Source organism: Rhinoderma darwinii, chromosome 2 (genome assembly GCF_050947455.1).
Source record: "Rhinoderma darwinii isolate aRhiDar2 chromosome 2, aRhiDar2.hap1, whole genome shotgun sequence".
NCBI lineage: Eukaryota > Metazoa > Chordata > Amphibia > Anura > Rhinodermatidae > Rhinoderma > Rhinoderma darwinii.
Genome location: NC_134688.1, coordinates 55,898,533 through 55,922,983, shown reverse-complemented (window position 1 = coordinate 55,922,983; position 24,451 = coordinate 55,898,533). Strand labels below are relative to the sequence as shown.

The following is a 24,451-nucleotide window of genomic DNA, read 5'->3' as shown; positions in this document are numbered from 1 at the left end:
ACTGTCTGCTGAGCCACTGTATCTAATCCTATCATGTGTGATACTGTCTGCTGAGCCACTGTATCTAATCCTATCATGTGTGATACTGTCTGCTGAGCCACTGTATCTAATCCTATCATGTGTGATACTATCTACTGAGTCATTGTATCTAATCCTATCATGTGTGATCCTATCATGTGTGATACTGTCTGCTGAGCCACTGTATCTAATCCTATCATGTGTGATACTCTCTGCTGAGCCACTGTATCTAATCCTATCATGTGTGATACTGTCTGCTGAGCCACTGTATCTAATCCTATCATGTGTGATACTGTCTGCTGAGCCACTGTATCTAATCCTATCATGTGTGATACTGTCTGCTGAGCCACTGTATCTAATCCTATCATGTGTGATACTATCTACTGAGTCATTGTATCTAATCCTATCATGTGTGATCCTATCATGTGTGATACTGTCTGCTCAGCCACTGTATCTAATCCTAGACCCAGCAATGCAGCTGAAAGCTGCGGACCGTCGGCCATGAGAAGTTTGCGAGGGGGGGGGGGCCCAATAAGAACTTTTGCATCGGGGCCCATGAGCCTTTAGCTACGCCCCTGTACTGAACTATATAGAAACCCATAGATACATCTTCCAAATCCATGCACGTGGCTTTGTCTTTTGCGTGAGCCCCTAGACATCATTTACATGCATTGATTTTGTTCCTTAGTCACACTAATATCAGTATTGGGACAGTTTATTTCAGATGCCCATTTACACAGAGATTTCATAGAATGTGAACAAATGTCTGCATGTTGACCAAATACATTCATGTCGCCATTACCTATGTCCCTGGCCAGGGTAAAATGAATGCTGATAGAGCAGTTTAGTAAAAATCTAGAACTGATCCGAAGTGTTTGTACTTCCCATCCCCCTAATTGTCATCAGAACAACTAGGAGCATTACATTACTCAACATGTTTAGAGTTGACATGGGATTTTATCCTTGAAGTCCCTACATCTAAGAGTCTCTATTAGGTCAATGAAATCATTGATTCAATGACATCACCAAACACCACATAAATTTATTTATGTTCTGTCAAATTTGGACAAGACAAACCAGAACGTATAGACCCTGAAGTAAACACCTTGTGACACATTGTGGTCTGAAAAACATATGTAAAGCATTGAGATCTCATTAAATCACAGTTAACAATAATAGTTGAACTCGAATGTTCTCCGTCTGTACTGCGGAGAATGTATTTAACTACAAAGATAGTGTGGAATGATTTTACCGTTCACTACACAATTGGGATAAAAGCAAATGTACTTAAAAAGAGAAGTCTGTACCGAAGCATTTGAACAGTGGATTAAATCATTTCTTCATTCTGCGGCACATGAAACATATGACACAATTACTGGGATCAGGCCAGGAATCGCTGACTGTCTGCTTAATAACTTCTGGTTGAGGGTTTGATGCATCCATCAATTTTGTTGATGAATTACATTAACATGTTACATCCTCCCTGGATACTGGGGTGTTTTTGGCATTGAGACATATAATTTTTGTCAGTCTCCATATGGGTTGTGTCCTGGACAGAGCAATGTATGCTGACAGAAAACAAGTCGCTATCATAGATATGATACTGGGTTTGTATCAGAATAGAAGAAAGGTTCTGTTTTTTTTTCTTCCTGTAACTGCACCATTATTGTCAATGGGCTGTGTCTGGTATTACAGAATGTGGCTGAGCTGCAATAACAGACAGTCCATGGACAAAAGTGTCGCAAAAAGTAGAACCTTAAGGCCCTGTTCACACCGAGTTTTTTAGGCACTGATTTTGATGCGGGAACCACGTCGGAGTCAGCCTCCCATTGATTTCAATGGGAGGCGGTGGCGTGTTTTTCACGCTCGTGGTTACAGCCGCACGCGGGAAAAAAAAGCGTCAGGCTCTATCTTTCCGCGGTTCCATCTCTGACGTCCCATTGAAATCAAGGGGAGGCAGATGAAAGCGTTTTTCGCTACGTTTCTTGTCAATGGCCGCGTCTGAAAAACGTGGAGAAAATCGCAGCAAGGCTTCTCCTGGAGTGGAATACCTGGTCATAGCGTCAGGGATTCCACTCCAGGAGAAGCCCCTGACGTCTCTTTCCATTTATGGACAGTGACATCAAGGGCTTCTCCTGGAGTGGAATCCCCTGTCACAGAGTCGGCAACCCTGTGGACGCGAATTCCGCTTCAGCTGCCCCTGATATCACTGTCCATATATGGACAGAGATGGGGCCTATTCTAGCTTTTTTTGCTGCCTGAGGCGAAAATGTATATGCCCCCCCCCCCCCCAGATTTTGATTGACATCCCCCTGACTGTTCTACATCCATAGCAGCCTCCTCCAACTATTGCAGATGCGCCGTTGACTTGTACTGGCGTGCGCGGTACAGCTGGGCAGAGTACACCTCGCTACACAGTGCATGCCCAAGTAGTACAAGACAATGGCGCATCTGAGAAAGTTGGAGGAGACTGGTAGTGATGTATAACAGTCAGGGGCATGTCAATCAAACATGTAAAGTTTGGTTTGGAGGGGGGACTATGTGACTCTTCAGGATAGCAGCACCGCCCCTTGACCCTTTAATTAATAATTATCCTATTGTGTGCGCTGTTTTAAAGTTGATTTTATAGATTTTGTTGCATCTGAAAAAAACATACAGGGGAATGTTTGGAAATATTGTCAGGTCATGTGTTACCCAATGGTGGAGGTTTAAGGGGTTAAAATTACCTGACAGGTTCCCATTAAAAACAATTGAAAACAATTCTATCTGCCCTGCAATTTTGTTATTATAAATATATTCTATATAATTACAGCTCCAGAACCAAGCTCTGACATATACGGCTCCAGAACCAAGCTCAATCAATACATACAGCACCAGAACGGAGCTCAGTACATATATACAACACCAGAACAAAGCTCAGTACATATATACAACACCAGAACTAAGCTCAGTACATATATACAGCCCCAGAGCCAACCTCAGTACATATATACACCACCAGAACCAAGCTCAATACATAAATACAGCACCAGAACAAAGCTCAGTACATATATACAACACCAGAACCAAGCTCAGTAGATATATACAGCATCAGAACCAGGCTCGGTTCATAAATACAACGCCAACACAAATACAGCTCAATTTAGTGCATCCCCTGGCGTATAGGTTTGTATGGCGTAAAACTACAGCTCCCAGCATGGTCCGAACAATGGTAAGGATATGCTGGGAGTTGCTGTTTCACTAAAAAAAATCATACCAACTATCATCTCACTGAAGATCATACAGTGACTACAGTACTGATTAGAGGCAGAATAAACATTTATATTAAGTGACTCACCGGTGACTATCTCAGTTTCTAGTTGTTCTTTTTCTCTTTTCTTCTTAATAAGGTCCAAACCTCTATGACGACTTGCCACGGCCCATTTCTGCAGTTTGCCGCTCAGATGTCTTCAGCTTCTCACTTTTCAAACATTTCTGCACCTATAAACGAAGATAAAACTCTCATGATGCCACACACTATGCCCTAAATATAAATATAATAGTGCCATACACTGCACATAATTGCACAATCATAATTTCACCATACACTATCCCTGATTATAATAGCACCATACACTGTGTCCCACACACACAGTGCTCCCTGTAGCTAGTACCCCATAGAGTACCCTGTAGATAGTGCCTCATAGAGCCTTCTGTAGATAGTGCCCCCAACACTGCCCACTGAAAAAAAACCTGTAAATGCCCACCTGTCCCCGTTTCCACACCCTACTACAGCGACACAGGCCTGGTTTCTTCTGACCAGGCCTCATCCAGCGGAACGACGCATGCACTGCTTGCATCATTAGTAAAGCGCCGAATGGTGGGGCAGGGAACTGATAGTTCATGTGCCTCGCAAACGCTAGAGTAATCATTTGTATCTGCATCCTAAGGATGCTCAGGAGAACCGGGGTGCAGATCTTAACCCTGCATGGGCCCCCTGTGAGCCTTGGGCACCCCGGGTGGTATCCCGAACCGCACATATTATGATCTGCCATTGTAGGTTCGTCAGTCATAGCCCTGTGTCTTCTGTGCATTCTTTGATTAGTCCACAAGGAATCCTACACTAAGGTAGGAACTTCAACTTTTCTTTTTATTCTTAAAATATTCTACAGAAGGTTGTCTTGCTACCATTTACTACATATACTAGTTACTTTGTAAAGCTCACTGGCTTCCGCCGTAATCTCCTGCTGATCTTCGCTAATAGCTCTGCATAATAAAATATAACCCAAAAAACAATTACATTTCCTTTTAATCAGCACTTGCTTATTAGCAGAACGGTCTGTATGGTGAAACAGATGTGTTTTATTAATAACGGAATAGAAGCTAACCAGGCAGGGCTGTGGGCCAAAATTGACTAAATGTTGTTAAACCAAAGCACACTCTAAAGAGACATTAAAAATTAAAGGAAGTACTTTATACTCCCACGTTAAAAATGTGAAAATCTCAATGGCTTTTGAAGACTCAGAAATTAAAGAGCAAAACTCACGATCCTAAAAATATCCCACAGGATACCTACAACCATTTGGTGTAGAGTATTTGTTTTTTCATTCTTTATTGTGAGTTACTACTACACATTTATTATTTTATTTATGTTGCTTATATAATTCCATATATTCCAAAACGCTATACAAAGATTTTCATCATGCACATCAGTCCCTGTCATAATCTAATATAACTATCTCAAACACACTAAGGCCAATTTCATAGGAAGCCAAGAGTGTGGGGGAAAACCAACGCAGACACATGGAGAACATACAAACTCCATGTTGACCTTGGACTGATTTAAACCCAGGACTCCAGCGCTGCAAGGCAACAGCACTAACCACTGAGCCCCAGTGCTGCATACTCTCTGTTAACTAATTGTTAAATCATGCAAGTAATCCAAAAGCCACATGCACACAATGAATATTACATGCAGATTTGCCGCGCAGATTAGCCTGTGGCAAATCTGCAGCGTAATACAGTATCAGCAAAATAAATGGGATTTCAAGTATCCTCTACAAGTTTCAAAATTTATGCACACATAAATTGACCTGCGGTTCAGATTTTAAAATCTGCAGCTTGTTAGTTTATCTTGCGTTTCCATCTGAGAATTATCTCTTTATAAAAATAAAACAAAATCACACTAAAAACCACAGCATAAAATCTGCACCTAAAATCGCATTAAAATCACCCACAGTATTAGGTGTGGATTTTACCTGTGAATTTACCTGCATTTATCTGAGGTTTTGATGCAAATTCTCCATGTATCCTCATAATATCACAGATGTGTTTTCTTTGTTTTTGGAGTAATTAAAAAAGGGAAAAAAACTTTTAATGGCAAAAATGTCTCATAGATGTGGGTCCCACCTCTAGGACCCACATCTACCTCCAGAACGGGGGTCACCTGACCCTGTCCTGCCCGGTGAAGTGCCTGCTGGCCGTCGCACCCAGGCAGAGAACAAATGGAAAGTCAGATTACAGAAACAGCCGCGATTGCTGTGCTGCTGTTTCCATAAGGGTCCTATTACACGTCCGACGTGTGCTGTGTAAACAAGCGCCGATCAAACAGACAGTTTGTTGATCGGCGCTAGGTTGCGCCTTTGACTAAGAGCTATGTTTGGGGACGAGCGCTCTTTACTATGATCTCTCATCCCCATACATTTCTATCATGTTGGCAGCACGTCTCCCTTTTTTACACAGTGAGATGTGCTGCCGAAAACGATAATATTTTCATCTGCATAAACGATCCAATTAGCCGATGAACGAGAGCTTGCTCATTGATCAGCTGATCGTTGCCCTGTTTACACAGGGCAATGATTGGGAACGAGTGCTCCGTGAATGCTCATTTGCCTGATAATTGGCCCCTGTAAAAGGGCCTTAACTTCCATAGAAGTGAATGGGGGGGGGTCTCCAAAAAGATCACTTGCCCCACTGTTTATTTTTATTACATCATTCACCATGCGGTATAAATAACATTGAAATTTTGCGCCAAGTATGCCCTTTCTGGCAAGGTATTTTCTTATTTACATATTTGGAGCACATTAAATACATTTCGTACCATTTCCACTGAAAAGCCACTGAAATTTATTTTAACAAAGCCAGGACTGAGCCCTTTTCCATTAGTTTTATCTAAACTTCTCAATCCACTGTCTGCTGGGCAAACTCTTCTACGGGTCCGTGCAGATGGGCCATACGACAGACACACTTAGATATAAAAGATATTCTGCATTCTAGACTGTAAATAAACCTCTTGTTCCCCTATGATTCATACAAGACATATCAAACTGTGTAACACAAAAACTGACCTTGTTGCCCATCTCAACCATTTACAGTGCAGCTTTAATTTTTCCACAAAATCTCTGATTGGTTGCGATGGGCAACAAGGCCAGTTTTTGTGATAAATAGTTTCCCTCAATATGTACCATTCCGCCCCCTTCCCCATTTAATCCAATGTGTCCCTCATAAAATCCTTTAATGTCCGTAGGACTGCCCTCTTATTGAGAAGGTTTAGAAAGATGTTGTGCAATTTCAGGAGATGAAGTTTCTCTTAAGATTTTGTGGAGACAACTACTAATAAGGAAAAATTTACCGCTTGGAAACACTTTAAGGGTATGTTCAAACAGCCGAAAAATTGGAGGGAGAACACCTCAAAACATCTGCCCATTGATTTCAATGGAAAAAACGGCGTTCTGTTCCGACGGGGCGTCTTTTTACGCGACCGTTTTGAAAATCTCGGAACTGCGCCTTAATTATGCTCGTGTGAAACTGGCCTTGAACAAGCAAAAGTTGTTTACGTGAAAGGGATTTTGGTGTTATTCTGAAAAGTGGTGACATTTATTCTTTTATGCTATCCTCTTTTTGCCATGCTATGGTTGCTGCTTAGTTTTCATGCACTTTGTGGCGTAATAATATATATATTTCTAAGGGTCATTACAGTGATGTTTTTCTTAGGGCCTGTTCAAATCAGAGTTTGCTTTCCGTTCAGGGGTTCCGTCGGAGGTTTCCGTCGGGTGAACCCCTCAACGGAAAGTCAAACGTAAACCTTAGCTTCCGTTTGCATCACCATTCCGTTTGCATCACTGCGCTATTGATTCCGTCACAAAAACGGAAACCTGCCGGAATGGTGACAAACGGAAACCATTAGCAATGTTTCCGTCACCATTGATATCAATGGTGATGCAAACGGAAGCTAAGGTTTCCGTTTGACTTTCCGTTGAGGGGTTCACCCGACGGAAACCTCAGATGGAACCCCTGAACAGAAAGTGAATGCTGATGTTAACCGGCCCTTAAGTGTGATTTTTCTTTCTAAACTTTTTCAGGGAGGGGGGATTTTTCTCATAATTTTCACTTTTGCTGTATAATGTATTGGAATATGTCTGTATTATATAGTACAGTGTAAAACTGACAGGCACCTGTTAGGCCATGCCTAAGGCACCGCAACATGGGGAGAGCTGGTGATATCACATCGTGAGGGGTGCTGTCAACAGAGTTTCGGAGAAGTTCCATTGGGAATTGTCTCCAGGCAAAGAACTAAGTATAACACAAAATAAGTTCAAATACAATAATTGAATTGCACTAGTGACAGTTCTATAAAATAAGCTACAATCATTTTCAGCAAAATTGTACCTTTAACAATATTTTGTCCCTAACTGCTGCATCCTGGGAAAATAGGACATTGCCATATATTATATAAGTGGTATAGTTATAAGAGAGAAAAGCTCAATTTCCCCCTTTGTAATGCGGCCTCACCTCTGCAGCCTGAGACAGAATATGAAAGATCATAGTTATGCGGAAGGCTGCCAAAATTAGATTTATTAGAAATGATGAAGAAGTGACTGTTGAGAAATATAATCAAGGTATATAGACTTGAACAAACACCACTATAGATCCTGGGATGAAACTGGAAAGACATGACACACAAAATATTCTACTTTATATATAGGGAGTGTTATTGATTTTACAATATTTTTTATTAAGAAAATCAAAAATTCTGCACACTTATTTACTTAAAAGGGGAATGTTTATCTTAAACATTTGTGTCATTCTTACAGGATTTGCCATAAATTCCTGATCGATGTAGGTCCTAGCTCGGGGACGCTCACCTATCAGGAAAATGGGGATCCTGTGAACCCTTCAATTTTCCTTTATAGTGTGTTGTTGCATTTATGAGATTTTTTATTATTTCTCATGAAAATCAAAAAATATCTGCAGTCTTGTTTAATTAAAGGGGACTGTTCATCTTAAACGTTTGTGTCATTTCCACAGGATTTGCCATACATGCCTGATAGGTGTAGTTCCACCCTTGGTATGGTTGCTTACCAGGAAAATGGGGATCTTGTGACCTCCTTTTACTGATTCAATAGCGACCGGTGTATCCATAGAATGATAAGTGAGGGTCCCACAGGTGGGACCTGCACCTGCAAAGCATGTATGGCATGTCCTGTAAATATACCATAAATATTTAAGATAGGCTATGTTCACACGGGGTATTTTGCCGAGTTTTTTGACGCGGAAACCGCGTCGCAAAACTCGGCAGAAACGGCCCGAGAACGCCTCCCATTGATTTCAATGGGAGGCGTCGGCATCATTTTCCCGCGAGCAGTAAAACTGCCTCGCGGGAAAAAGAAGCGACATGCCCTATCTTCGGGCGCTTCCACCTCCGACCTCCCATTGACTTCAATGGGAGGCAGAGAAAGCATATTTCGCGCTGTTTTATGCCCGCGGCACTCAATGGCCGCGGGCGAAAATCGCCGCGAAAATCGGCGTGCAGGGAGGCAGGAGAAAGTGTATTTTTCGCTGTTTTATGCCCGCGGCGCTCAATGGCCGCGGGCGAAAAACGGCGCGATAATTGCCGCGAAAATCGGCGTGCAGGGAGAGGAATATCTGCATAAAAGTTCCAAACGGAATTTTGAGGCAGATATTCCTCCCCCAAAATACTCCGTGTGAACATAGCCTTAGTATAAAGACAAATAAACCTGGTGGCCATTCCGGTAAATTTTTGCATCTGTGCACCACTCACATATGTACTGAGACCATTATTGATGCTGTCCAGAATGAAGTTGTCCCAGGATGCAGGTTTGTAATTTACAGAAGAATGTGCCTTAGATTAACCTCCGTCTATATGTCACATTTGGTAAAGATCTATTCGTCTGGAGTGCTGCTTGTCTCTTTTTTTTTTTTTTTTATAGTAGTGAATGTTATATGTGAAAAATAAAGCTTCACGTTGTATAAACATTTCAAAGGTTTCAGGCACGTTTTTGGAAAGAAATAAAACCAATATTTTGCTGCAAGGCACAATTAAAACAATCCTTTTGCTAAGTACAGTTTCCAGACCAGCTTTTCTAAACACAATGGCACGTGCGATTACACCACTAGAGACGCCTAGAGAAGGGATACAGCTTTCACAGACATTCAGTGTTGAAGCGAGAATACTGTATGCGGGACTTGTGGAAGATCTAGAAGGGTAAAGGATCTTCGGTTGAAGTTTTCTGTTGCAATACATTGGCAATAACAATTAGGACTTTATAGCAAAGTTTTGAATGGGGCTTCCACTCCGGTGTGGAAGAAGGGTATGACTTGTATGTACATGCTTGCACGTACCCGCACATATAGATTCTGTACATACACACACACATACAAAGATACATACTTGAGTCCTCACCATTGGGAAATTGTTTAGTCTAGCAGTAGCTCTCAAGGGAGTGACCACATCTTGTTCCTTTAGTATCTAATACAGCTATTTACAACTGGAGAAACAACAAACATATAAAACGTCAAGTATTGAGAATAAGTAAATATCAACAAACAATGAGACAAAAGGAGAATGGACCTCGCCTTCGAGAGTTTACAATCTAAATAGAATATAAAAGAGTAAAGGCACTTCTACCTGGGCCAATGATCATGAAACGAGCAATCATATGAACGCTCGCTACCGATCACTGCCCTGGAGAAACGCTCGCACATCGGCTGATTGCATCTTTTAGGCAGCATTATATATTATTGTTGTCGGCAGCTGCCAACATGATGAAATTTTCTTGGGACATACGATCGCAGTAATGATCGCTCATCCCCATACATAACCAATACTTGCTCCTTGTGAAAGTAGCAAACGAGTGCCGATCAACGAGCTATCTGGCCCGTGTAAAAGGATCCTAACGCAATAGTTACATAATGCTAACTTGTCCTGGGGACCGGTCACTTGTACTGACAATGGGGGAACATATGTAAAGCTGCATAAATCAGTTACGCAGTATATGTGGCAACACAGCTATAAAGTGCAAAGTGTTACAACAAGGGCAGCAGGGTAAGGACAGCAGAGATGGGTGTAGAAGTCTCTATCACTAGGTCCGATTGTAAGCGAACCATGACATGTGGTTATGGTTGTGATAAAGTTATATACCAAAAATGACCTCTTTAAAGCTGTGAATGCTTGGAACAAGTCTAATGGACCAAGGCATAGGGTCAGTGCAGGACGCAAGGAATCCTTGAGACAAGAGTGAGCAGATGAAGTGAGGGACAAAGCAGGTCATTGGCTAAACAAGTGGATTGGTAAATGGAGATGAGAGCAGAAATGTATGATGGTGCAGAATTGCGGGAGAGTTTTGTAGGCTAGTAAGCTTTGACCTTAATTCTGGAAGAAACAGACCAGTGAGGACAGTAACTATAACCCTGACATATCAGACCTGGAATCTGGGAAAGATTGTGGCGTTACGGACAGATGGAAACACCAAGTTTAGAAGAGAAAGTAAATGGGGTTAACAGAAGAAGCTCAAGTTTAGATTAACTTTGAGATAAAAATATCACAAAGAAATAACATGGGAGGATATATATGTGGCAAAGTCTATACAGACATGTAGAAAGCACCCTGATAGTCCCCCAGACCCGCAATCCAGCACTGGGTTTCATCAATGTTTTTCTCCTTGGTAGGCGAGACGAAGTGCTAGAAGTGAGTATGAACACATGCTTCTGGCACTGGAGCTATATGATGAAGACAACTCCGGTCCATATGTCAATTAGGACATATAGACATTATAAAAGGGATTCCCCTACTTGGGATTCCCACCCTCCATAAGTCAGATGAGAGAGTTTATTATCTGAATGGCCACCATGTAATACTACATTTCTCCTTCAGTGGCTTAGACTGGCAAAATCTGCAATTACAACGCCGCATTACAACTTTTACTGGCGTTTTCCTTTAATGAGGTGCCTATAGTGCAACCTTGGGCTATATAATTTACATTCAAGTGAGCCTGCCATTTTTGTGCATGTTAGTCTTTTAGAAAAGCTATGCAGCAGACAGCCAGGGACATTGTCACCTGGTTGATCCACTTCATAAACCTCAACTTGTTTTTTTTTAGGACTTTTGTTTGCACAGAAAACATGTGCCAAAGTGGCAAAATGTATTTCCATATGTATTACCCATAAACACCAACACAATATCCATAATTGGTACCCAAAGGCTTTGCAATAAAAATGAAGATGGATTCTATAACATGTTTCCAGAAGTAAATAGAAAAGTTTGTTCCCATAAGAGAGCCCAACAATACATCTGGCCATATAATTACCATGTTATTAAAAAGAAAGGCGAAGAAGGAGGAAGGCGTTCACACTGTTCTCCTAGCTCAGTCCTACTAGCTTTTCAGGTGTGAGGCATTTCCATTCCAAGCCATGTAACAGTAACCCCACAATGTTACATAAGGCAGAGGCCAACATCTGAGCGGCAATGACTGGATTGCAACTACTCTATCAAAGGCCGTCTGAAAGAAATTGACTGGGCTGCAGGAATAATAACCTTGGTGCCTCTGGAAGTGGAAATGTCATTTTGCAGATTTTGTTATTTCAGAACTCATCTGGAACACATTTCAGGAGCGCTGTCTTGGCACACCTGGGGCTAAGCCTAGCCTTTCTTGGCAAATCAGTTTATAACAAGGTATTTATCAATAGAAAATGATAGTCAAACCAGATCTATACACAATAGAAGCTAAGTGTTACAGAGCAGGAAGGTCTACGTGTTACATTATTATCCCTAATGAACTGCGGAGAGCTTGATCTGTACTTACACTGGAACACAAAGATAAACTCAGTCTGGCGGAAAGGCCCATAAATCGTCTTCCTATAAGGAACTTTATTGCTCTGGTTTCATTGCATGTCTTTTTTTGCACCTTGCTAAACTTGAAAGAATGACTGTTTCCTGCAAGTGGAGGCAAACAACTTGTGGCCTCTTCCCATAAGTACAAGTCAGTAAGAACCATCTGTCCAAGGCACACACAGATGTAGCAAAGTTTATCTTGACTTTGATAACTTCTTGTAGTGTGATATCACACAACAAAAGCCATTGAAAAAGTCAAGGTAAAGTTTCTTGCCCCAGTGTATTTAACACGTTACAAGTCAAGTTAAAGTTTGCTGCATCTGTATGCACACATACATACCAGAATGCCACAGTGCATGAGTATTAACATGGATAAAATTGGTCATGAGGGGCCCTAAATATGTTTTGTGGATGGACTTTCAGTTTGTGTGGGTCCTGTAATTGTAGCAAAGGTGGGATGTGAGATATATTTGCGCCTAAAGCGAATCCGTCATATATTTATGCTGCCCAGTCTGGGGGCAGCATAAAGAAGTGACAGACACGCAGAAGTTTTAGCGTGCTATCACTTCGTAATGTTCTGTAGTTTTTGTGTATTTGGATCGTATACTACAGAGAGGCAGCCGATGAGTCGAGGTATAGTCATATATTCACGTTCCTCGCACCTCCCCCCGCCCTCCGGACACCTATTGGCACTTTTCTCCCTATGCACAGTAAAAAGTCCTGCTTCTATTTTATAGAAAGTAATTCATGGACTTCACGTTGTGTATCACACTTTATCTGAAATCCATAAAAATATGAAATCTGAAAAAAATAAAAATGTTTACTAGTAGAAGCCGGAAAAACAGGTGAAGAAAACTCTGGTGGAGCTTCAAAAAAGAAAGATGTTCATAATTAGTAAGGCAGACTATTTTTAGTTATGCTAGTGTTGAAGCCCGATATGTAGAAGTTTATAAAACTATTTTGGCACCATTGAACTTTTTAAAGTTTATTTGCTTTTTTATTTAACAACTTGTTTTGCAGGGACAATAAGCTCCTTACTAAATGTCCCGCTGCATATGTAACTTATGCTGGAAGGTGCTCCAAGCACTACTTAACATGCACATCGTGAATGGAACTGTTGCCTACTTGTTATGTGACTGGCTATTATCAGGGCCGATTCTAGCTTTTCTGCTGCCTGAGGCGAAAATTGAAATGGCACACCACAGATCTTGATTGACATCCCCATGGCTGTTCTACATCACTAGCAGCCTCACAAAAAAAAAATCATACAGTGACTACAGTACTGATTAAAGGCAGAATAAACATTTACATTAAGTGACTCACAGGTGACATCTCCATCCGGTCCAGACCTATATGATGACTTCTCCCGACCATGGCCCATTTCTGCAGTTTTCCACTCAGATGTCTTCAGCTTCTCACTTTTCAAACATTTCTGCACCCATAAACGAAGATAAAATTCTCATGGTGCCACACACAACGCCCCTAAATATGGTAGTGCCGTACACTGCACCTCTAATCCTAATAGAACCATACACCGTGTCTGTGATTATAATAGCACCATACACTGGGTCCCACACACACAGTGTCCCCTGTAGATCGTGCCCCCATAGAGCCCCCTTTATATAGTGCCTCTTGTAGACAGTGCCACCATAGAGCCCCCTGTACACAGTGCTCCACATATAGCCCCCACCCCCTGTAGATAGTGCTCCACATATAGCCCCCACCCTGTAGATAGTGCTCGATATATAGCCCCCAGCCCCTGTAGATAGTGCTCTACTTATAGCCCCCCTGTAGATAATGCTCCACAAATAGCCCCCACCCCTTGTAGATCGTGCTCCACATATGTATGGCCCCACATACAGCTCTCGCCTGTAGATAATGCTCCACATATAGCCACCACATACAGACCCCCCTGTAAATAGTGCTCCACATATTACCCCCACCCCCTGTAGATAGTGCTCCACATATAGCCCCCACCCCCTGTAAATAGTGCTCCATATATAGCCCTCCTGTAGATAGTGCTCCACATATAGCCCCCACCCCCTGTAGATAGTGCACCACATATAGCCCCCACATACAGCCCCCCCATAGATAGTGCTACACATATAGCCCCCTGTAGATAGTGCTCCACATATAGCCCCACATACAGCCCCCCGGTAGATAGTGCTCCACATATAGCCCCCACATACAGCCCCCTGTAGATAGTGCTCCACATATAGCCCCACATACATCCCCCCGGTAGATAGTGCTCCACATATAGCCCCCACATACAGCCCCCTGTAGATAGGGCTCCACATATAGCCCCACCCCCTGTAGATAATGCTCCACATATAGCCTCCACATACAGCCCCCCTGTAGGTGGTGCTCCACATATAGCCCTCACACTTTTAACAGAAAAAAAAACAACTTTACATACTCATCTAAACCCCTTCCCTATGCCGTCCTCTTGCAATGCAGGCCTGCTCTTTTTTGAGCAAGCTTGCTGGGGTTGAACGAGGCAAGCGGTGCGATGACGTCATCGCACCACTTGCTTCGTTAAAAGGCGCAGAGTGGCAGGGCAAGTCATTCTTCCCGGCCAATCGGCCCTTTTCAACTTTCCGTCATTAAAAGGTGCTGATTGGCAGGCTGCCTTGCCCTGTCAATCAACGACGCAAGCGGCGGCATGATGAAATCACGCCACTTACGTAATTGAAAGGCACTGAATAACAGGGTGCGTTCCATGCCCTGCCATTCAGCGCTTATGCATGTAATTGTATCTGCATCCTATAGACGTAGGTACAATTATAATGGAGGAGGGGGTGGCAGCGGCGGCTGATTTGATTTGCGCCGCCGCCCCCTCAGAGTGGCAGCAGGTCGTCGCCTGAGGTGAGATGCTCATCTCACCTCATGAACGGTTCGGCCCTGGCTATTATATTTCATATGTCAGTGTAACTTTCATATGAGAAGGTTAATTTTTCAGGGTACCAATCATCTTTAACTAAAGGAGTTCCTCAATTTATTAAAGACGACTACTAGTAATGTTTAGAAGACATGTCCATAAAAGGTGTCTTGCAGTAAAATACTCCCCTCCAGGGCTGGATTATTTGGAGGGCCAATGGGGCATGTGCCTTGGGACCTACACCACATACCCTCCCTGAAAACCATTTGGTGATCCTATCTAGCCAAGAAGAGGAGGCCAAGCATGCATACGGCTCTTCTCTTTTGAAGTCTGAGAGCTGGCTAGGCTGGCTTGGCTGTTACCACCAATTGTCTTCAGTAGAGAGGGCAACGAGCATGCATGGCCACCTCTATTATATGTGGTTGTGATAGGGGCCACGTGGGGTCCAAATGCCTGAGGTGGGTTGGAGATCCCCACCAACCTTAATCAGGCACTGCCTCTATTGAAAAAACATGCATGCCCAAACAATCTGAGCAATCCTGCTTATGGTGGAATCCTTATATTTAATCACCTGCACACTTAGTACATCTGTACCTCAAAAACATTTCCAGAATCCGCCATTTTCTTACTGTGGAATAAGCCAAAACTCCTATTGTTGGTCTGATTCATTCTCGATTTGACAACTGTAACTCATTACTCATTACTTATTGGTCTTCCCTTCATTAAACTCTACAATCTCTCCTGAATGCAGCAGCCAGGCTAATCATTCTGGCCAACCGCTATACCAATGCCTCTACCCTGTGTCAGTCACTGCACTGGTTGCCCATTCACTAAAGAGTACAATATAAACTTATTACTCTCACCCACAAACTTCTCCACAGTGCTGCACCTCCTTACATTTCCTCCCTCATCAATGTCTACCACTCTATCCATGTTCTATGTTCTGTCAACGTTTTACGTTTACGTTTATAATCTGAACCTTCCACTCCCATCTCCAAGACTTTGTAGATTACAGCAGTGTTTTTTATTTAGAAAAACGATCATTTTTGACGGAGTTATGACCTATTTTAGCTTTATGCTAATGCCTTTCTTATTAGACAACTGGGCGTGTTTTACTTTTTGACCAAGTGGGCGTTGTGGAGAGAAGTGTATGACGCTGACCAATCAGCATCATACACGTCTCTCCATTCATTTACTCTGCACATAGTGATCTAGCTAGATCACTATGTGCAGCTACTTACTCACACATTAACATTACTGGTGTCCTGAGAGTTAATAGACATTGCGTCCAGCCAGAACGTGATGTCTATTCACAATCCCGACACTTTGGTAACGTTTGTGTGTGACTTACAGTACAGCACATCGAGATCACGCTGGGCTGTCATTTACAGCGTGATCTCGCGAGATTACGCTTGCTGTGCTGTAAATTCCACACAAACGTTACCGAAGTGTCAGGATTGTGAATAGACATCACGTCCCAGCTGGAGGTGATGTCTATTAACTCTCAGGACACTTCAGTAGCGTTAATGTGCGTGTATGTGGCTGCACATAGTGATCTAGTAAGATCACTATGTGCAGAGTAAATGAATGGAGAGAAGTGTATGACGCTAATTGGTCAGCGTCGTACACTTCTCTCCACAACGCCCACTCGGTCAAAAAGTAAAACACGCCTAGTTGTCTATTAAGAAAGTCATTAGCATAAAGCTAAAATAGGTCATAACTCCGTCAAAATTGATAGTTTTTCTAAATAAAAACCACTGCTGTAATCTACATTACAGCGACAATCACATTATGTAGAAGATAGGCCACTTATAATGTGGTGATAGAGCCTCCTTAATTCTCAACATCCCCAGTAATAAGTGTTTTCTGAAAACATGTATTTTTAGGCCAGCCAGCCTACAATATTCAGTGAATTCACTACTATCCTTTAACCCTCATCCCCCTATCATATTAGGCCTCAGAACCTCATACCGTCATTTAAGAGTATCCCTTGCACCACAATGCACTTCATGTCTGTCACACAAAGATACTGGCTGGTGACCGGCTCATGCAGCTTTATGTGTACTACCCCATGTGTATAAAGGATGACTGGACCAAAACGACCACTTTTTACATTATGTGACCCCCCCCCCTATATCCTCATAGATTGTAAGCTCTTGCAAGCACGGTCCTCACTCCTCATGTTTGAATTGCAAATTAACTTGTCACTATGTAATGTCTGATATTGTCTATACATCTTCTCTCTGAATTGTAAAGTGCTGCAGAATATGTTGGCGATATATAAAGATTATTTCCGTATTTTTTGCACTATAAGATGCAGGTACTTTTTAGCAAGATTTCTTCCGTAACTCCCATAGAACTGAATAGTAGTTACGGAAACAGAGTACTGTAGCTCGCATGCTACGCTGCTTCCGTAACTGCCATTCACAACTATGGGAATTACGGAAACAGCGTAGCTCAGCGAGTTACACGGTTTCAGTAATTCAACATGTAACCAAGTGGCCGCTGGTTCAAGTCCACTGGGGGAACTAATAAAATGTGTAAGAAAAAGTTAGATACATTTTCAGGAGTGTAAAAAAACTATTAAAAGTTTTGTAAAAAAACGCCTTTTTCCCCAAGCACAATGTAAAAAAAAATTGGTTTTGCTGGGTCCGTAAAAATCCAAACTATTACAATATACCATTATTTAACTCGCACGGTGAACGGCGTAAGGATTTTTTTTAAGATATCAGAATAGTTTTTTGGTCACTATAGCGCTTAAAAATGAAATAAAAAAAGTGAACAAAAAATCGTATGTACCAAAAAATGGTGCCAATAAAACCTACAGCTCGTCCCGCAAAAAAAAAAAGCCCTCACACCGCTCAATCGATGAAAAAATATTAAAAAAGTTATGGCTCTCAGAATGTGGTGAAACAAAACAAAATATTTTTTAACAAATACTTTTTTCTTTGTAAAGATAGTAAAATATGAAATTTTTTTCGATTTTCTGTTGTCTAAAACCTGGGTGCTTCTTATGGTCAGGTGTGTCTTATAGTCCGAAAAATACGGTACATTTATTATTAGTTGATGGCTATTTGCCTTTCTCCTGTCTATGGTCGCTCTATGTTTCTTTCATAGCGGAAAAAGGTTATTTTTTGTTTCCACTATCCCTGTCTTCAGCAATTACAATACTTTTAAACTTTTAACATTTATTCAAGTTCCTGTTTCAGGTTTGAAAATATTTGAATCTTTTCCATCTGATTTCTGGTGAAATATTGTGGAGAGCAGTTAGTTCTGAATTGGTATCCTCTCCCTTTCTCTGTAGGATGTACTTAGTTTTGGAAGTTGTGTGCATTATAATGCAGAATAATAGGAAAAGTATTCGCTAGGGAAATCTCATGGAATAGAAAGATTTCATAGAGCAGCTTTTTTAAACACATTGTTTGACATCTGCAGTATATATTAACTATTGAACTGGAGCATTTTCCAAGAAACGCAGGTTGGGTAGGTCTAAATCTGGTTTACAGCTGTCACATTGGAAAGACATGTATAATTTGTAACTTCACAGTAGCTGATTGACATATTTGCTTCTGCTTTTCAGAGTGTCTCCGCTGCAGAAATCTGAAATTGTAGACATGGTAAAGAAACATGTAAATGCCATCACGCTGGCAATTGGAGATGGTGCCAACGACGTAGGAATGATCCAGACCGCACACGTCGGAGTTGGGATCAGTGGGAATGAGGGCATGCAGGCAACCAACTCCTCCGATTACTCCATAGCACAGGTCAGGAGTCAAATCAGCAGCTGTTGTAGACTGTTGACAGAGGTATCAGATACATGTATCATGAGGCAGCCCCTGAATCTAACACAAATCATCTGGGGATATCATCTTTGCCATCACCAAACCACCAAGGCCAGCAACTTGGATGCCCTTCTGTAGCTCTCTTATTATTATCTGGCTCTGGATAACTGTCTCATAATGTTTGGAAGGAATTTAATTTCATATTAGCAACTGTGGGACTTGAAGAAGCAGGGGAGAGGGGCCATTCAAGATGCTTTTATCTAAACACCCTTCCTACATATAATATATGTCTCCTGGACAAGGCTGTCAAGGCTCAGGTTTTTTTAAATTTGTTTCCACCACTAGGAAGAGCTTAGGAGCGTGGGTAACTAAGGCTGGGTTCACAAGACCTATTTTCAGGCGTAAACGAGGCGTATTATGCCTCGTTTTACGTCTGAAAATACGGCTCCAATAACGTCGGCAAACATCTGCCCATTCATTTGAATGGGTTTGCCGACGTACTGTGCCGACGACCTGTCATTTACGCGTCGTCGTTTGACAGCTGTCAAACGACGACGCGTAAAATGACTGCCTCGTCAAAGAAGTGCAGGACACTTCTTTGAAACGTAATTTGAGCCGTTCTAAATTGAATTCAATGAAGAACAGCTCAAATGATCGGCCGTCAAAGACGCCTCGCATAATGCGAGGAGGAGCTTTTACGTCTGAAACGACGCAGCTGTTTTCTCCTGAAAACAGTCTGTCTTTTCAAACGTAAAAGGAAGCTAGCGTGTGCACATACCCTAAACGTTCAACAAACTTCTGACGTGTCATACTGACAAGTAAGAAGTTTTGATTGGTGCGGGTCTGAGCACTGAGACCCCCACTAATCGATAAAACGAAGCGGCAGAAGTGCCCGGGTGAGCGCTGGGCCGCTTCATTTCTGTTTTGCTTTTTCCGGAAAGCCAATGTAGCAGAGTACGAGCTCATAGACATTCTATTGAGCATGTACTCCGATACATTGATTTCTGGAAAAAGCAGAAACAGAAACGAAGCGGCTGACCGCTCACACGAGCACTTTTGCTGCTTAGTTTTAGTGATTGGTTGGGGTCTCAGTGCTCGGACCCCACCAATTAAAACTTCTGACATGTCACTATGACGTCTGAGAAGTTTGTTACCCTTTTAACATAAAACAGTATGTAGTGAGCTCCGCCTAGTTGTGGCTACGGCCAGACAGAGTTTTATCATTTGACTCTTTGTCTAAAGCCGGCTATTTGGAGCTCTGTATCAGAAAAACAGAGCTCAGACCACTATAGAGATATATTAAGACGTCAATCAGCACAGAATATTGCATTTAAAAATGACAGGCGTTCAAATGTAGATATTCACTTTCAGGTTCATTAACTTTCTCCACAATTATATTTATTCAAAGTTGAAATTTTCACATATCACATATGGTAGTGTATTATACATTTTTTGCTAACCAAGGACTGTAGCTTCATGCATAGGAGATCAATGTACGTATCTCATCCTTACAGCAGCTGTGCGAGCCTATTGATCCATAACCTTATATTGAAATTCCCTTTAAGGCTGAGTTTACACTTTGCAGTTTTCAATGAAAATGTAAGATCAGTGTTAAAATTACTATTGGTAGATGGTCAAAGGGATTGGATCAATTTTGCTTGTATCATGTACACTGTTTGGTATGAAAAACACAATAATGGGAAAGAGCACGGCTTTATTCCCATCCTGCCTAAGTATCCCTATGTGTGAATGGCTTGCTTGGACCGCCATTTCGATGTACCTTGCATTTAATGTTTTTCATTTTTTTCCTCTGTTTTGAAAGAAAACTTTTGTTTTTGTATTTAAACTTCTGTTACCTAATGATTTGTAAAGCTCGGTTAAGACCCCGGTCACAGAACATTTGAATTTGCTGATGCATTTTTGCCAGATGAACTCCCGATCTGTCCCTTATGAATGCTATGTGTGTATAATAAAATCTCTGCTATCTGCCTGAACTTAGAGCCTTCTAGAATGCATTTCAGAGCATGCAACTTATCTGTTACATTTTCATTCTGACTGTAACATGACTGAGTGAGGGTTATAATATTATGGTTACATTGTGGTGGACTGTGATACACCTCACTCATGTTACTTCCTTCAAACCTCTGAGCCCTAATACAGAATCTGAATCAGGATTTGTCACATGCCATTTATACTGGGGCCATCCTCAAGGCAGTAGAGATGGTACTGTAGTCAGAAAGCCCGAGCTAATGAGTCCAAAAAAGCGGCCACTCACCTCCCTCACTGCATGGGCCATGATATTTACTGAATGGGCTCCATTAAATAGGCAATAATGTGCAAACAGGAGTAAAGGACAGGATCAGGACAAGAAAAGCCATTGTTACCATCGATCTAACAAGATGGGATCCGATCAGTCCCCGGCTCTAAACTTGTGGCTCATGCAAGGAGCTGTAATATGACCTTATCCTTGAGCCCTTATGCTGTTACTCAATCCAGCCAGTTTATACAAAAATGTTACGACTATGGCTTCCTTAAAGGGGTTGTCCAGTCCAGATGGCTAGGTCATCAATTTTTAGGGACTAGTCAACCCCTTTAAAGAGGACCTGGCAGCCCTCTGTTCTAGTAAATACTTGTATCACCCATAAAATAAGAATTCTGGAACATCTTTTCTTAGAACTCATCATTGCACCATTCTCCTGTTACACCTATTACAAATTTGTGAATTAATTGAAAACTTGGTGTTACCAGTTGTGGGTGTATTCCTACACAATTTAACACTGTCCAATCAGTGCTCACAGTCCCAGGAGGAATAACAGAGGAATGGCACCATGCAGAGTTCTAAGAAAAGATGCTCCAGAATTTTAATTTTGTATTTACTAAAACAGACATGTTAAGAGAGCTGACTGCAATGTAGAAATAAAATAGAGATTTTTGGAGGCACTGCTAGTAATAAAACTCCACTTTGGGCAGGATGTATAAATAAAAGCCTTGTTTTTTGAACAAAAAAAAAACAGATCTTGGGAGGCATAACTTGCTAAAACACGATAAAATTATATAAAATGGATCTGACCAGTTTCAAGACTGGACTAGTCCCATCATCTGGAAGGAGAGCTGACTGATCCTTTTTAAGCTATATTCTTACATTTATTCTAACTGCTCCCTGGCCAAAAATATTTGTTGAGCAGAGTAACAATGTAAATATCCCATCTAATTTCTCATTATGTTCTTCTTCGTAGTTTTCTTATTTGGAGAAACTTCTTCTTGTCCATGGTGCTTGGAGTTACAATCGAGTAACCAAATGTATCCTCTACTGTTTCTACAAGAATGTGGTCCTTTACATCATTGAGGTAAGATTAATGGCAAACCAAACAAGAACATCAAGCCAGCATGCTAAGTATTGTCTACAAGTCTGTAAGGCACATCCGCTGCTTGGTCTTAACTTAAGCCAAGTATAACAGACAAGTATGACACAGACATTTATCTGGTGGCGAGTTTCCCTTAACATCACTTGCACAGATCCCTCTAAAAATGGCTCAACTTACTGTATTCACAAACCCTCCTGAATGATATGCACCAAGCACAAAATCCATTAAGTGCATAAGACAGCTGCCACAATATTGTACAGGCACATGTTCCAGGCTCCTTAGTACTGACTGTAGACCTTCCCAGCTCTTTATATTTCAACTTCAAACACAAGTTTGCATAGCTTAATGTTGGCGGGTATAGGGCTGTGCAGTTATTCTTTCTGTCCAGCAAACAAATCCACGTCTAAATCCTAGGCTAGACCTTACAGCTACTAAATACAACTTGAAAACTTCTTCTGCTTTGATATGTATATCTCTGATGAAATGATACCGGTGACCTCCACTGTCTGGAGAGGTCAGAGGAGAGCAGCGATCACGTCTGCACTGGACATACCACATCTAGAGCTTGTCAACTATGCTGTTTGTGACACACCCCGAAATTTCAATCATGTTACAAAACGTATCAAGAAATGTGTATGTGTACAACTTGACTACTACTCATTACATTGTGATAAGGAGCCTTATGTTCTCCCGTGACTTAAAGGGGTTGTCCAAGTTTGGAAAAACATGGCTGCTTTCTTTCAAAAACAGCGGCACACCTGTCCACAGGTTGTATGCAATACCAAACACAATCCATGGACAAGATGGTCACTATTTGTGGAAGAAAACAGCCAGGTCTTTTTTAATCCTGGAAACCCCTTTAAGCTAACCATGGACATCAGGCTATTCACAGTCTAATGTCTATGGGTGCTGGCAAACCCTGTCCTATGGGGCAAAAGAGGATCATGTATGTTGCATTAAGCATGTCAGTAGTGGTGCAGTTATCACATGTCTATGTCTACTTTATGTTGAATATGCTTTTATTGAAAATAATTTTATATGATGTCTAAAGAGGACCAATAATACCTGAAAGTGAGGGTAGGGTTATCTGAAGAAGGTGGTAATTTACGCAAGTAAACAAACGTATATAAAATAATATAAAATGATTGAAAGGAAGAAAAATAAGTGAAAAAATAAAATCCATGCAGCTAATACTACTTTAAAAAAAAAAGAAGATAAAATAGTTGTTGGCAATAGTGTCTTCTTAAGAATGTGGCCACTTATCCATGGGCTGTGGGTGGTATTGCAGTTCAGTCTCGTTGTCTTACCATCTGCGATTTTGAAGTCAATCGGGAAACCTGCATCAGAACGGCAAAAAAAAGTGCCATAACCTCCACCATAACAAACACACCATATCCTGAAAACAGAATTTTTTTAAGTGTTGTAAGACATTTGAAAGACTTTGTCACAGACACTGCTTGAATTAATGGATTTTTCCCATCTGAACAACCTCTTTCTATCAGCTCTATAATGGCATATGGACATCATAGAACAGGATCCTCCGTTCAGTATTCCCCTGTATGAGTCACAACAGAGAGATGTTGCAAATAGCGTCTCTAGCTTTGGCCATCTCAATGTGTGTATGGTCATTCCATTTATTTGAATGGGCGCTATGTAATACTACAATTCTCCTGCAGTGGCCACTGCTGGAGAAATAAGCAGCTGCACAGAGCTTCCCCCAGCGATTACAGATGATCAGTAGAGGTTAAAAAGGCCAGAACCCCCAAGGATCCGTTGATCTCAGAGGCAACATCAATGAAAAAAAAAGAGTTATTTATGCACACGTCTCATTGTATGTTGTAGAATTTCTGTTTTATTCCATGATGGGTGTGGCAGTGAAATGTCTTAAAAATACTTTAAAATTTCTATGAAAATATTTTTGACTTCAGGTTGACTTTGTAAAACGCAAAGTAGGTGCAGCTGAACAGAGTGCAAGGCTCATGGGATCTAATAAAAATACATTGCTCGGCAGATGTCTTATAACAGGAAGAGCAGCACTTCCGGGCATGGGCTTAAGTCAGTTCTGCTGAATCTCTTGTACAAAAATAAACCGACTGCACCTTTTTTTCTTTTCACGTGTGCACATTGTTTAGAATTGGTGAATATCCACTAACTGTGTAGTGCCCATTTAGAATGGATGAATTACTAAACCTCCTGACAAGCAAGTCTGTGTTTATTTGGCCTGTTTTGCGGGAGATGGAGAATATGTGATTACAGAGGCGATTGTACTTTTTTGCAGGCCACAGCACTTTGCATGATA

At 41.5% G+C, this 24,451-nt stretch overlaps 1 protein-coding gene across 2 annotated transcripts in view; it reads left to right on the top strand.

Annotated features, from left to right (window-relative positions):
- The window catches only part of ATP8A2 (ATPase phospholipid transporting 8A2), an 861,270-nt gene that overhangs the window by 439,297 nt on the left and 397,522 nt on the right, over positions 1-24,451 (top strand). For both annotated transcript variants that reach the window (XM_075851660.1, XM_075851661.1), the window contains 2 exons: positions 18,586-18,769; positions 22,024-22,134. In XM_075851660.1, coding sequence (XP_075707775.1) covers positions 18,586-18,769; positions 22,024-22,134 — 295 coding nt within the window. The remainder of the gene's footprint in view (positions 1-18,585; positions 18,770-22,023; positions 22,135-24,451) is intronic.